Source organism: Chelon labrosus, assembly GCF_963514085.1.
Source record: "Chelon labrosus genome assembly, chromosome: 12".
Taxonomy (NCBI): domain Eukaryota; kingdom Metazoa; phylum Chordata; class Actinopteri; order Mugiliformes; family Mugilidae; genus Chelon; species Chelon labrosus.
This window is the reverse complement of record NC_140345.1, coordinates 13,657,611-13,673,322: the sequence shown is the minus strand read 5'-3', so window position 1 is coordinate 13,673,322 and position 15,712 is coordinate 13,657,611. Positions and strand designations below refer to the sequence as shown.

The 15,712-nt window shown below is 38.4% G+C and overlaps 1 protein-coding gene across 1 annotated transcript; it reads left to right on the top strand.

Annotated features, from left to right (window-relative positions):
* Positions 1 to 465: 465 nt before the first annotated feature.
* Positions 466 to 9,518, top strand: LOC311497580 (sialic acid-binding Ig-like lectin 14; the record flags this gene model as incomplete). The annotated part of the gene is made up of 9 exons (XM_084557891.1): positions 466 to 959; positions 1,151 to 1,516; positions 2,325 to 2,618; positions 8,164 to 8,418; positions 8,506 to 8,748; positions 8,826 to 8,910; positions 9,130 to 9,235; positions 9,326 to 9,397; positions 9,483 to 9,518. The coding sequence occupies exons 1-9, from the start codon at positions 911 to 913 to the stop codon at positions 9,516 to 9,518; spliced, it is 1,506 nt and encodes a 501-aa protein (XP_084414017.1). The 5' UTR covers positions 466 to 910.
* Between the last annotated feature and the right edge of the window lie 6,194 nt (positions 9,519 to 15,712).

The following is a 15,712-nucleotide window of genomic DNA, read 5'->3' as shown; positions in this document are numbered from 1 at the left end:
GCAAAATAATATATGGTCACTGTATTGTATCTTAGCACATTGTTGTCAAGGTGTTTTAAACCCCACTGAGATGTTAATAGATTTTACAAATGTGTAATCAACCATGTTGGACAGATAGATGGATTGCAGTGCTACTGTGTGTTACTGTTTCAGTTTTTCTGTCTCTCTTCAGTTAACTGACATTGTCACAAGTAACTCCTGACTCAACGAGGGATAGTACTGCCGTATCATAACAAAATATTGGTGAAATGAACAAGTTTCACGGCAGATAATGCGTTATTTAAAGGGTGCGGGTGCCCCAGTCACTCCCACTATATGGATATACGCAGATCTAATTATCTTACGAACGACTACAAATGACACCAAAGTTATATTGGTGAGCAAACGGTGATGATATGCCCAATGACCCTTATGTTTATTGTGTAGTTCATTCATTCATTCATCTTCTGTAACCGCTTATTCCTGTGAAGGGTCGAGGGGTCTGCTGGAGTCCATCCCAGCTGTCATCGGGCGAGAAAAAGGGTACACCCTGACCTTCTCGCTGTGAGGCATTAGTGCTAACGTTATTGTGTTGTTAATATGCAAAAATATTACTGCAAATAGTTAATGCAAAAAAAATCATTCCTGCATGTGTTTCTAAAGAATGGAGAGTGAGTACAGCACACACTGTGAATAAAAAACTTTTGGACGTGGTAAAGAATACCGAAATACATTCTGATAAATGATTATTAATAGGATACACCTCCCCCACTACAGGGTTGAAGAGATAAAAGTTTTGTGTGGTCACAGTGGTTAGATTAAAAGTGGAATGGAAACTTGACAAGTCATCTCTCACCACAGGGAAATGACAACAACATACGCCTATTTGTCATTTTATTTTCAGGTCTGACTCTGACACAAGAGAGTGGAGATGGAAGCTCTAGCACGTTCTCTGTTTTCTGTGTGCCTTTGCATTCAAGGTATGGTACCTCCTGTATGGTGAATATTCAGCTGTAATCAAACAAACAGTAGAATTAAACAGTCAGTTTTTTGTCTTTTTCATGCATCTCTTTTGTTTGCAAAATAATTTAATGTTCAGGTAAATTTGTACTTTACTACATTCATTCATTGACTCTATGCTTATTCTAATTAACTGTTGAATGTGTTACAGTTACTCAAACCGATGGCTCATCTTGGACAGCTAAGGTGCCGTCCTCAGTTGAAGGTCTCCTTGGGTCATGTGTGATCATCCCCTGCTCATTTGATTACCCACAGCCAGAAAATAAACAAATCTCTGGTTACACTGTGATTTGGTACAACAACGAGAACCGTCCTATCTATCACCCAGTCAAGAAAAATATCTTGGAGAATTATCGGGATCGGACAACGCTGCTGGGAGATGTCAGACACAAGAACTGTTCTCTAAAGATTGATGACATTCGGTCCAGTGACCACGGGCCTTTTCATTTCAGAGTTGAATTGAAAGACTACAACGCATTTTCCTTCCAACAAAACCAAGTTTCCATCTCAATAATTGGTAAGTGAAAAGAACAGCCTCCAGTAAAAACTATATAGTGACAGTAATTCCTATATTTCTGTCTTGAATTCCAGTATTGTTATCATGACATTTATTTGTTTAATTGAAGTTTACCAGTCCTAACTCCTCTCACTAGTTACATTTCTGACTTTCATACATAAGAAAAAGGAACTAATGGCACTAGTAACACATCTTTTCATCCATGGTATCCTACAGTGTTTGATTCTCTGCATTATTTCACATGTCATTGTTTGGCAAATTCAATTTGTAGCACAACCTAAAATACAAAAACGACAAGTTTTCAAACTGTACTGGTAACAATTCTTATTTAGGTTTCGTTTGTTCTCATTTCAATCTGTTACCTAGTTCCTCATATGTGCTGTTATAATGCATTGATATCCTCTTTCTTTAAATAACTTTGATTGCAAAAGAGTTTTTTCTCCTTACACAGATGTTCAAAACTAAAAAATGTAAGGGTTCCTATTTGTCCTAGTCATGAAAATCTTTGACTTTATGTGTATATACTGTGTGAAATTCTGTGTTGTTCTAAGGTCAAGTTCCTGTTCTAACAGTCTAACAGTATTTTTAACACAATCTTTATTTTGAGGGAAATAATACAGGAAATATCTTTCCACTATAAAGGGTGTTTGTAGTCCATGTGTGGACTAAAGCTGTTTAATAACAAAACAAGCAATGTCAGAATTCAAAGTTTCATAAAAAACAATCCAGTAGACAAGTGTTCTCTATTAATTACGATACAACTTCAGATCTTTGCCAACAGCTATTGTGATCTTTCTTGTTAACACAGATAAATCACAAGCCATCAACTTGTCTATGGTTGAGGAGATAAGTGAGGGTCAGAGTGTGTCTCCATCCTGCTCTGTGTTTTACTCCTGCCCAACCTCTCCTCCTGTTTTCAACTGGAGTCACTCTGGAGAGCAGCGTTTTCACTCACAAGAGCTCAATGACGGCCTGTGGAAAGCAACGTCTACTCTGACATTTCGCCCGACCCGTGCTGACCACAACAAGTCTTTACGATGCAGCATTCAAATGCACAATAGAAAGCCGCTGAAGACACAATCCAAGGTCCTTCAAGTAAAATGTAAGTAGTGATGATGAAAACAGATGCTTCTGAAACTCCTGAGGGTCAGGTTTGGTTTTATTTTTTGTTTGCACAGTTAAAAAATTACACAAGTAAGAGTAACAATTATAACGATTTGAAGTGCAGGAAGAGGCGAAAACTCGAAGAGCTTATCACATGCCTCCACCTAACAATAAAATATTATATCATACTTAAGAAAACAAAATGTACAAATGAGCAATCAGAAAAATATGTAGATAAAAGAAAATATTACACAAAAACAATAATAATCAAAATATATCAATAACAATAAGGAATAACAATTAAGAAACCAACAAACAAACAAAAAACAACGACTAAAGGACAATACAAATAAAACAAACAAGAAATAACTTCAACTTGGCAATTGCACAAAAGGATAAAATAAGTGTCATATCAGTACCTCCATTACTTATGCCAGTTTCATTTACGAAACAAAATTTAAATGGTGTTTCAGACATCCTTTATAACCTTGGACAGATGAGCATTTTTTTGCTAAGTGGGAATATGTATTCCATAGTTTGACACCCCTGTACCGTATTGCATATTGAGCCCTGGTTGAAACACATTTTGGAGGATGCAGATCTAACGCTCGACGAGTTGCATGAGTATGAACCTGAGAATTTGTAATGAAATAGTCTTTGAGGTGAGCAGGAATGCTTTCCTCCTTTAAGACCTTATAAATAAAAAGACATGTCTGATAAATATTTATATTATAAATGTTAAGAATATGAAGTTTATGAAACAGAGGAGTGGAGGGACTGTATGGATCTGAACAAGTTGCTAACCTGACAAAACGTTTCTGACAGACCAAAATTTTGTGTAATGTTGTAGGAAAGGTACTGGCCCAGACTATATTACAATATGAAAGATATGGGTAAATTAGACTATAATAGAGAGTGAGAAGACAATTTGTTTTAACCAAATGTCTAATCCGTCTAATAATGCCAAGAGATTTGTGAATTTTTGTATTGACACAATCAATTTGATCTTTCCAATTTAAGTTCTCATCAACAAGAACTCCCAGGAATCTGAATGAAGATACCTGGAGCATATCAACAGAGTTAATTTGAATTTTGGATAAATCTCTTGGGTAAGATTTTTTGCCACTGAAAATTATAAATCTACATTTCTTAATGTTCAGAGACAATTTATTTAACTTAAACCATTTCATATAAGCAGTTAGACCAACATTTGCTTCTCTAATCAATGAATTAAAATTACTGTCAGAGAAAACAAGGGTTGTGTCATCAGCAAACATAATTGGTGAGAGGGTATGTGAAACATTTGATAAATCATTAACATAAATAAGAAATAGCAATGGTCCTAGAATAGACCCCTGTGGAACCCCACAGGTAAGTTTAGCTTTGTCAGAATAGCAATTATTAATGCAAACAAATTGATACCTATTGAAAAGATAATCCTTCAACCAATTGTATGTTGTGTTCTGAAAACCATATTTAACCAATTTTTGAAGCAAAACCTGATGGTTAACTGTGTCAAATGCTTTGGAAAAGTCTAAAAAGATACTACAAGTGATTTGATGATCATCGAGTGCAGAAATAATTTTATCAGTAAGGTGAAGCAGAGCCATATAAGTGGAATGCTTTTCCCTGAAACCATACTGATGTTTGTAGAGGACTGAATTATAAGTCAAATGAGAAAGAATTCTGTTATATACAAGTTTTTCTAATATCTTTGAAAAACAAGGCAGAATTGATATGGGCCTATAATTGTTAAAAGAACCTGGATCATCTGCTTTAAACACTGGAACAACTTTTGCAATTTTTAAATCCTCCGGTACAACTCCTGTAGCCAAGGACAGGGAAAAGATGTGAGTGAGGGGCTTTAATATAGACTGTTTCACCAGTTTGACAAGAAAAGCAGGAATACTGTCGTGACCAGCTGAGGATGTTCTGAGGTCATCGATTGAGTCACTTATCTCTTGGCTACTGGGTGGTTTAAAAGAAGTCATAATGGAAAAGGTCCCTGGTATATAGTCTAATGGACTGCCCGGACAGTCAGGAATTTTATCAGCTAAATCCTGGCCAATATTTACAAAGAAGTCATTAAATTTTTGAGCAATCTCAAGCGGATTATTTACAGCATTTTCACTATCATGAAATACTGAGGGTAATTTCAAATTTTTTTTCCCTCTTTGCAATATCTGATTAATCACTTTCCAGGTATTTTTAGTATCATTTGAAAACCTCTTAAATTCATCACTGAAATAGTTCTTTTTTGCAGATCTGATGGAGTGAATATATTTATTTCTACAACTTTTATATGCACCACGGGTAAGAGGTGTTGGATTAAAGGCATACTTTTTATAAAGTTTATTCTTTTTCTTTAGTAGCTTAAGTAGATCATCTGTAAACCAAGGCTTGCTAAAGTCTTGGCTGTTTTTCTTAGAAGAACTGCTTAAGGGGAAACAGTGATTAAAACTAGAGTTAACTATATTCATGAACTTCTTGTATGCTGAATCAGCGTTTTTTGTCACAAGAATATCATCCCAGGACATGTTGACAAGCATAGATTCAAATTTAGAGATGTTTGACTTACTCATGATCCTTTTGTACTTTGGTTGTGGTTTCTTAGTGTAATTAATCCCATCAGCCTGAATTAAGGAACACTGAAAAATAGGAAAATGGTCAGATAAATCTGATAACAGAATCCCAGAATTCATTCCTTTCCCTATGGAATTTGTGAAAATATTGTCAAGTAAAGATATTGAATGATCTCCAACTCTCGTAGGCCTGTGGATGAGGGGGAAAAAATAACTAGAGTAAAATGTATTTAAAAAATCACCCATGACATCATTCGAATCACATTTGAAGAGGTTTACATTAAAATCTCCTAAAATAAAACACAACTTATTTTCCTTGTTGATACACTCCAGACAAATAGCGAGGTTTTCAATAAAATCTCTTAAAGGGGAGTCAGGAGGGCGATATATAACCCCAACAATAATCTTCTTGTGGCCCAAGACCCCAATGAGTTCCACAAAAACAGATTCCACCCCGACAGTAGATTTAACAGTAAGATCATGTCTTAGTTTGAATTCATAGTCGTCATGAATAAAGAGTGATACACCCCCTCCAGGTCTACTCCCTCTTACATAATGAACTGCGTTGTATTTAGGCACCTTAAAGATCTCTCTGGTAATCTCAGTGAGCCATGTTTCAGGTTCAGTCTGTCCAAGTGACACAGCATGTCGATCAAAAAAGCCAGATCCATAATCCACTTGAGGTCTGAGAGTTCGGGATAGTGCTTGTCCTTCTCTTCCATGAACAGTTTCACGGCATCCAAAAGCTCAAAGAAGCGACAAAGTACCTTGCCTTTTGACAGCCACCTCACAGTGCAGTGCAGCAGCAGGTCACCTGGAAGTCCTTGGTCCAGCTCAGTGATGAGATTTTTGAATTGCCTGTGGTTAAGCGCATGTGTGCGGATGTAGTTGACGATTTCCATCACAGGCTTCATGACGTTGTCTAAATTCAGTGATTTAGACACAAGTTGCTCCCTGTGGATGATGCAGTGGAAATTCCAAAACTCTGGAAAAGTTTGGTCAGCTTTGCACAGCCCCACAAGCCCGTTCACAGATCCGATCATGGCTGGCGCTCCATCCGTGGCTATCGCAGTTAGCTTCGATATGGGCAGTTTTGCTTTCACAAATGCAGCCATCATTGTTTCTTTCAGATCTATCAGAGGTGGCAAGTAACGAAGTACAAATACTTCGTTACTGTACTTAAGTAGATTTTTCAGGTATCTGTACTTTACTTGAGTATTTCTTTTTCTGACGACTTTTTACTTTTACTCCCTACATTTGTACACAAATATCTGTACTTTCTACTCCTTACATTTGAAAAACAGGCTCGTTACTTTTTTAACCTCCACGGACGACAAGACGTAAAAGACGTGACATGATCGGACATGACTAGAGCATCGGATTAGAGAAGGAAAGTCGAAGCTGCGCTTCCTGTGTTCTTCTTCTACTGTTTTGAACAGGTAGCCTGTTGATTGGTTTGAGCTCTGCTGCCACCTAGTGACTGGAGGCTTGTTTATCGTTTAAGCATCAATAGAGACACTAATACTGAAAGTCCACCTGACCCCACTATTTGAGAACTATTGGTCTAATGTGAAAAAACAAATTCATGTATGGTGCGGTTTCTGTTGCTATCATTAGCTTTTTGGATTATGATTTTTTGGAAGCTAGTTTACAACGTTAGCAATGCTATCGAAACACACCGTTTTGATAGTTTATAGCTAACACTAGCTAGCAGTTTAAAAACAACAACCCAATAACCCTCAGTTTATTATTAAAAATGATCCAGATGCTCATGCAGGACATCTGGTCAAAACGTTTTCATTTTGCAAAATTATCAACAGATGAATTGTTTCATTAATAGCAAAATAATTTTTACTTTTTACTTAAGTACATTTCAGAGCCTGTACTTTCTTACTTTTACTTTTACTTACTTTCACTAAAATACTCACAGGGTTGAAGGTCGGAGTGCAACTGTGATTCAACCGTGTGGCGGGACAATTGGATGTCTGATATCATTCGTTTTAGCTTAGACAAAAAAAAATAAACTCTCCCACTCTATTAAAAACGTCCTGTGTTCATCTTCATATTTTCGTTTTGCTGTGCATTTTTTCCCTGCCATTTTGGGAGCGAACTTGGTAGGCCTACACTACGTTTCTTCCCTCCAAGTCATTTGCGTCAGATGCACGTACCTTAAAAAAACACAAAATTCGACATGAATGTAAGAGCCGCATGAAACCAGGCAAAGGGCCGCATGCGGCTCGGGAGCCGCGGGTTGGCCAGGCCTGCTTTATAGTTATGATTTAGTTTTCCCCAGTGTGGAAGCTGTTCCTGTGTGTCTCGAGGGATGGTCTAATAGGCCTAATAACTTTAGACAATGAAAGTCACCAGCTAATTGTTGATGTGCAGCCTCCTCCTCTATGTTACCGCAGGACATTAGGTGAAGTTGTTAATTGACTACTGTTGAGAGGATTTGGATCGTTCCTCTGCTAGCATTAGCAGATGCCTTTTCAGATGAGCTTGCATAGCAGTTTTACTTTTGTTGTATTTCAGGACTGGCTTCCATATTCTGCATGTCATGGTAGAATAGGTATCATCTTTAGTGAAGTATTTCCACACGCTTGATGAACCACTGCTGGTTTGCTTCAATGACCCACTGGGCTCCTCTGCCTTCTCTGAGGCGTCCCTGTTGTTACTGTTGACTTCATGCTTAAAGCGTCATGGCACATCAGTAAAGTGGACTAGTCGGTACAACCCCCAGAGCAGACCCAGCTATACAGGCTTTAATACAAACTGCAGACAGCTAATGCAGTTTTTTTCATACCGTAAATCAGACATGAATGTGATGCTTCTTAGATCTGCAGTGTATTTAACCAAAAGAGTATTTCAGTTATAACAAATAAAGAAATAAGGTGACTTGCAGCTATTGCCCTTCATTAATCCTCCATTATCCACTAGTATATACATCTTTATGTTTCTATGCAGATGCCCCAGCGAATGTGAAGGTTGAGTACAAATCAGATGTGAAGGAGGGACAAACTGTCCACCTGAAATGCTCCAGTGATGCTAACCCTCCTGTCAGAAGCTACGAGTGGCACAATGAAACCGGTGCTCAAGTGCACAATGGATCGATCTACATCCTTCCAAGTGTCTCTAGACACAGAAAAGGGTCGCTGTACTGCACTGCAGTTAATGAACTAGGACGAGTCAATTCAAGCTCTGTGCAGCTCAATGTGCTATGTAAGTAAACAACTACAGAACCGTGGTGATGAAGAAGACTTTTTTATTTAAGCACATATAATAAATGAACATTTCTTCCTCCTGCAGATGCCCCTGAGATTAAGAATGCCTCGTCATGCTCCTCGGAGGGGGACATGGTAAAGTGTGTGTGCAGGGCTGAGTCCAATCCTCCCAGTAGGATCCATTTTGTGCTTCCCACCAAAGTAGAGAAGCATGGCTCTCTTACTATCGGGACTCTTCAAGTCAACATCGGGTCCTCCATGTATGTGCACTGTCTGGCAAACAACACACAGGGCAGTGCCAACGTCACGCTCTCCCTGCCTGTTAAAAGTAAGAAATACTTTGAATGCAGCATATGTAGATTGTCACCACTGTGTTTGGACACACTATGATTTCTGTTTGGACAGGTAACATGCTGTATATTTACATTGCTGCTGGAGCAGCCGGAGGTTTGGTGATCCTTGTAGCAGCAGTGATAGTTGTTAAAAAGTGGTGAGTTGCTGTAGAAACATGGATTCATTTGATCAAATGTAAGTCAACCAAACCAGTTTGTTTAATATAAAAGCAAAACTAAACAAAAGACCATCAATAAATATATACTTTTAAATTAGGAATTTGTTAATACAATGCAACAATATGGCTTATAATAGTCAAACCAGGCTTCAGTGTTTGTATAAAGTGTGCTCAAATTAAAAAACAATATTCTGCCAGTAGGAGGAGATCTGGAGACACACCAGAGCCTGACATGAGCACCACAAAGGCAGACAAGGAGTTGGAGCTCTCAGCGTCTCATTATGCCACGACACAAAGGTTTAATGTTAATTCACATCAGATACAAACCTCACAGTGTCTTTATATGTACATTTAATAATTGTACACGTTTGCTTTCTGCACCAGTCAGAAAAAGAGGAAAGAGACCTGTGATGACGTGGGAAGCCAAGGCATTTATTCCAATGATCATATTCATGGCAACATGGAGGTATGTAAACTTTTCTTCATTCGTTCGTCATGACACACGTGCATGCAAGAGGAGAGAGAATGAGTTAATGTTGTTTCCTATGCAGAATGATGGAGATGACGCAATCTACGCCAACATGTAATGCATAGAGGAGCTGTCCATGTCCGTGCTGTTGAAGTGAGAATCAAGAAAGTTGTAAAATATCTCTGTATACATCACAAAACATTCCTTTTTTCTCTCCTCCTGAAACTTACATTGTTTTTCATGACCATCTTTACAGTACTCACAGTTCCTGGGATAAGTTATAGCGGTGAATTTCATTCACGCTCGTCTCTTTCCTCTTGGTCCCACCCACCTGGTTACCCAGTAGGTTAACTTGAACATCACTAATTGGCTAATCAAACAGATTGACACCTGTCCATACCTTTTTCAAAACAAGACTATGGTGCGTTCGGGAACCATGTTGAACATGGGACATTCCATATACTTAATGAGCAGTCCCAAATACCAGTAATCCGCATTTTGCACTTTTCAAATTCATGCCGTGGGCCAGATTAGATCAATTCATTAATTCATTCATCTTCCATAACTGCTTGTCCTGTGAAGGGTCGCTAGGGTGGCTGGAGCCTATTACAGCTGTCATTGGGCGAGAGGCGGGGTACACCCTGGACAGGGCTAACACAGAGAGACAGACAACCATTCACACTCACATGCACACCTACAGCCAATTTAGAATCACCAATGAACCTAATGAGCATGTCTTTGGACGGTGGGAGGAAGGGAGAGAACCCATAAAAGACACAGGGAGAACATGCAAACTGTTCTGAGAAACGAACAGTGTGTTTTTAAGGCTGGCAAATGAGCTCATATCTGGGGTATCTGTAGTAAAATTACACCTGTGGGAGAAACATGCAAAGTATTCATATTTCTGTACTCAAACATTTAGTTTAAATCACTGATAATTTTTTTTTTTTTTTTTGCGAAAATCTGAGCATTGAAGGAAATGGAGACAAAGTCTCTATAGAAGCTGTAGTTGTCGCGTCATTTCATAATTATGATGTACTATCTCCAAATTATGGCTTGTAATCTTCAAATTATGATGTACTATCTCCAAATAATGGTTTGTAATCTCATAATTATGACTTTTAATCTCATAGTTATGATTTAAATCTTATAATTACGACTTCAAATCGTATAATAATCTCATTATTATGACATACCATGTGACTCAATTTCTTTTTCGAGTGGAAATGGGCTTCCATAGGTTAATACCTGTGTAGGTGGGACGAATCAACGTGTCTTTTTAGTACCAAATAACCTTTCAGTGTTACTGTACTTATAGATGACACCTGCCTCCTTTGTCTATTTGGCCAAAGCTTCAAGCTAGCATCACACACCCACCAGTCCACCTAACAGGATGTTGTCTCTGACTGTCTTTGTTGTCTTTAACTCCAGATAGATAGATAGATAGATAGATAGGTTCCCACAGGGAAATTGACATCTCCATCGGATACAGCACTGTCAAACATATATGTACACGAATTATATAGGAAACAGTAAATAAACCCAAATACCAAACACCCAAAAAAGAATAATAATAATAATAATAATAATATGACTGTACATACATGGTTGTTGCATAAATAGAAAAATACCAGCTGCATATTGTTGTACGAGCCGTATTCAATCGTGCATGTACACAGTTAGGATAATAGTGACATTTTTCTAATGAAACTTATTTCTAAAAAATTGTGATTGCACAATCAATTTTTTTTAACCCTCTGTTCCAACTGAAGATACACATGTCCCATTGAACTTGACGTTATTACATTACGGAACCACTAGATGGAGACAGCTCGCAAATCCAATGTGAACTTTGACACTTGAGTCTGGACCGACTCCACCTGGAATATGAGCCAAACAAACACGGAGCTCAAAGGTGCAGTCATATGACTCCTAGATGGCTGAATGAGAGTCAACAGAGTTGAGGAATGAGTCTCCTGAAACAAATTTTAAGATTTGTGATCTTGCACGATTCGATCCTGCTGGGAGAAGAAAAAAAGAAAACAGAAATCAGTCCTGGCTCGAGTGCTGCTCTTGCGCACACAGGAGGAGATGGACTTCCGGGAGAGGCGTGTTGTTTAGACAGCGTGTTGTCTGGTATGATTCTGTGGATGGGGCGCAACTGGCAAACTTTTCACAAGTTGTGAGCGGCGTGATGGAAGCCTGTAATGTTTCTGTGTTAAAAATGATGCTAAAAATAAACTCATCGACATTTACTAACTCCTATATTTTTCTGTTGCCTGAACTGATATATAAGTAATGTGAGTTATTCTCTTTGTACATTAAATTTTGACTTGTTCTTAACCAGAACAAAGAAATCAGAGCATATCACCCCAGTTCTTAAGTCTTTACATTGGCTCCCAGTCAGCTACAGAATAGATTTTAAAGTTCTGCTACTGGTTTACAAATCACTGAATGGTTTAGGTCCAGAATACATGAATGACATGTTAGCAATGTATAAACCCAGTCGAGCTCTGAGATCGACTGACTCAGGTCAGATAGTGGAGCACAGAGTTAAAACCAAACACGGTGAAGCAGCATTTAGCTGTTACGCTGCACACAAATGGAACAAACTACCAGCAGAGCTGAAATCAGCCCCAACTGTAAGCACTTTTAAATCCAGGTTAAAAACATTTCTTTTTTCATGTGCATATGGCTGAGCCCTTTTAAATCATTTTAAATCGTAATCTTGGATTTACACTGTAAGTCCTCTTAATCGTTTTAATATATGTATAATATAATACACTTTTCTTTTTCTTTTTTCTTTTTTCTTTTTCTTTGTTCTTGCTTTTAACTGTGTGTTCTAATTTGTTCTGTTTTTATGTAAAGCACATTGAGTTGCCTCTTGGTATGAAATGCGCTATATAAATAAAAATGCCTTGCCTTGCCTTGCCTTGTGCTCAGTCTGTGGTGATTTCTTCTTCATTGCATGCTTCTTAGTGCTTGATTGACTTAAATAACAATAAACCAGTCATATCAGCTAAGACAGCTGATACATTGACTATTGTTTGAATAAGTTATATTGACCTTCTTCAGTACTTAGTCAACATACTTATGTTGGCCAGATGGTGGAGCTTTAACACTGATTAACAGCTGATGAAGTCACTGAAGGCTGAAGCAATGACTGGAAACTAACTTGTTTCCAGTGGCCAAGTTGGAGATACATTCTGTTGCAGCAGAATACCCTGAATAAACAGTTTAAAAGGGCCAGAATCAAGGAAAGGGAAGGGATATAACAACTGACCACCAGCCTTCGAGGCCAACTAATCAAAATAAGAAGAGCGGAGGGATTAAACCGAAGGCGTAAAAAGAAGCTGCAAGAACCAACTTAATGAAAAATGGAGAGAGGTCCAGGATGTCATAAAACACCCCAGATTATCTTCTGTACCAGGCAGTTGTTTTTGACAAACAACACCAGCCTGTTACTTTTTTAAACCACATTAAAGCTGAAACAGCCTGTGAAAGTTCTCTAAGGTATGAACCATCTGACCAGTCTGATTGGAGCACCAACACAAGCAGTGGAAAATCAGAATGAGGCAAATGTTTCGTGGTCCATGGGAGTGTCAGTGACACCTCTAACAGTACCGGCAGACACACCCATCATCCTGCTTACAACAGAGCAAATCAGACATGATCAGGGGAATGATCCAAATGTGGGGAAAGTCATTCAGCACAAATTGACAGGACAGAGACCAGCAGGCCCACAACGAAAACATCTTGGCCCCCAAATATCAGGTTTGCCGAGGGAGTGGGACAAATTAGAAATTGATGAAAATGGAATCTGGTACAGGAAAACAGCAACCAGGAAACTGTTCGTGCTCCCAGAAAAACACATACCCACAGTGTTAAAGGAGCTTCATGATGATGGAATGGGCCACTGAGGTGTGGACAGGACCACCTCACTAATACGAGACAGGTTTTACTGGCAAAAAACCGTGCTATCTCCTCTTCCGACAATGTTGAAGAAAATCAAAATACACCCAATGTTTGAGTATATGAAAAAAAATAGAAAACAACACGGACTCGACTTGCAGCCAACTTGTTCTCAGTCCAGCAAAGAGAGAAAGACTAACCAAGTATGTCTATGAAACGTTCTGTTTACATGCATGCCACTGACACACACAAGTGATTTTGCGCCATTTGATCACGTGAACGTCCCACCTGTGTTTCCATTACATTTCAGAAAAGCACATTCGGTACTCTCAGAGAAAAATGAAATATCCTTTTTAATAAATGTAAATAAACCTGTATGGATCTTTTTTTTTAACCTATTTACTATAACTATTTGTTACTACTACTATTACTTAAATTTTTATCATAATCCAGTCTTTTTATTTATTTATTGTCAATTACTTATTAAATATGCAATATCAGTCACACATCCTATTTAATTTACTGGAAACCTACTGTAATCTGTCAGATGATATGGACAGTAGCAATCAGGGTTACATCACAGTCTACAAAGTGACGTTAACAACTGTTGAAGGAATGGAGAGGGAGTGCAATGAGAACCTTTGTAGATGGCTGGGAATACTCCCGAGTTTTATATCTGTAGGGCTCTACATAAGGCCAGGTTAGCTCCAGCTTCCATTGTGTTCTGTTATATCCGATACACCAGCCACAAAGGGGATGGAAATATTCTTCCTCTTGTTGTTTCTGATGGGCTATACCCACATTTCCTATGTGGTAAGTTGAGGTTTCCTATTTAAACCTCAACTTCTCACCAGTTCCTTAGAACTGAAGAAGCTACTCGGATGAGTGGCAAAACTCAAACTCTACAAGTCCAGTTGCCTTTTTTAAAAAACGATTTCTGGATATTATGGGGGGAAAATATATGTGAGAGTGACAAAAATAAACCATAGTTTGCAAACAGATGAGCTACCGTATGCTGTGTTATTGCTATGTGTGCCCTTATATTGGCATATTGTTCCTATGTGAAAAGTATTTCAAGGGGAAATCCAGTTCTTGTTCTTGTGATAAGTAGACAAAGATGTATCTTATAGGTTCAAGATGTGGGAAAGATGTTGCACTTTCTCTGAATCAGGGAAAATGGTCCAGAGATAAGATTCAGCCATCTCCATTCACCACGGTACAATGAGAATCCATTCATCTTTGGAAATTTAATAATCTCTACATGCTAATCAGTCATACCTAGATGAACGTAATACCACATTGAGGAAGACACATTAACTGAACTGAAAGCTTGTGAGATGTAAACCTGGTAACTTTCATCATTTCAATGTTCCAAATACCTTCAGAGCAACAACAACAGGCTGTGATTGAAAGACTTGTGCTGCTTGATTGACTGATCAATGCAAACGACTGACCGTGAGATTCATTAATCAGCAGGGACTGATTTCTACTGTTACTGCTTTCTTTAATCTCAGAGATCTCTGATTAATCGTTACTTTGAGGACCTTCTCTGTGCCCTCCATGACTCTCTTTAAAATCCAGGGGACCTGATCACCTCTCATTTAAATCTGGGACTTCAACAGAAAAGCCAGAAGCGAGAAAAGTCATCACTGTCAACTGTTTAAGTGACCAGGTAAAACATTAGATATGTTGTGTTGAGGTATACATGTTTATTCATTTTATATGTCCTGTAATTATTAGCTGTTTTATTTATTTATTTTTTGATAAACTTTCTGTTTCTTTGATTTACAGATTTGGTATTTCTTCCTTATTCACACATCCTACCATGGGTAACTCAGTGTCCACTGGTTTCACTACTCCTCCTCCCAAGAAACTGTCCTGGGGGCGGCAGAAGGAGGACATAGTCAAACTGGAGGACCATTTGACGCAATGTGAGGAGGATTTCTGGAGCGTCAAATGAAAGCAAAGTTTGTCTGTGAAAAAGCTGCACCTTCCTCACAGCATCCGCTATGTTGACTTAGCTGTCCAGGAGAGCGTCAGTTTTTATCCAAGCATGGGTGAAATGCTGCACCCCGCCTTTGTTGGAGACCAGTGCCCGTGAATTTACTGATTTCACATGAGCAATTGAATCTACACAACATGTCAGAATCCTCAGTTGCGATGTTTGCAGGAGCAACTGCAATGCTACTGCAGCACGGGAGGTAACCGGTGAGACAGGTTTTTCGCTCACCATTAGACTGTGGCTGTAAAACTGTGATCAGGATATGAAACTACAGTGTAAATGAAAAATGTATCAGGTCCCCTTTTTGCAAAATGCATGCAAGACTTAGAATGTTTCTTTTGTTGTGCTGGGTATGATCCTGTCAAACAGATTTCAGTTTGATGTTACGGTATGTAGAC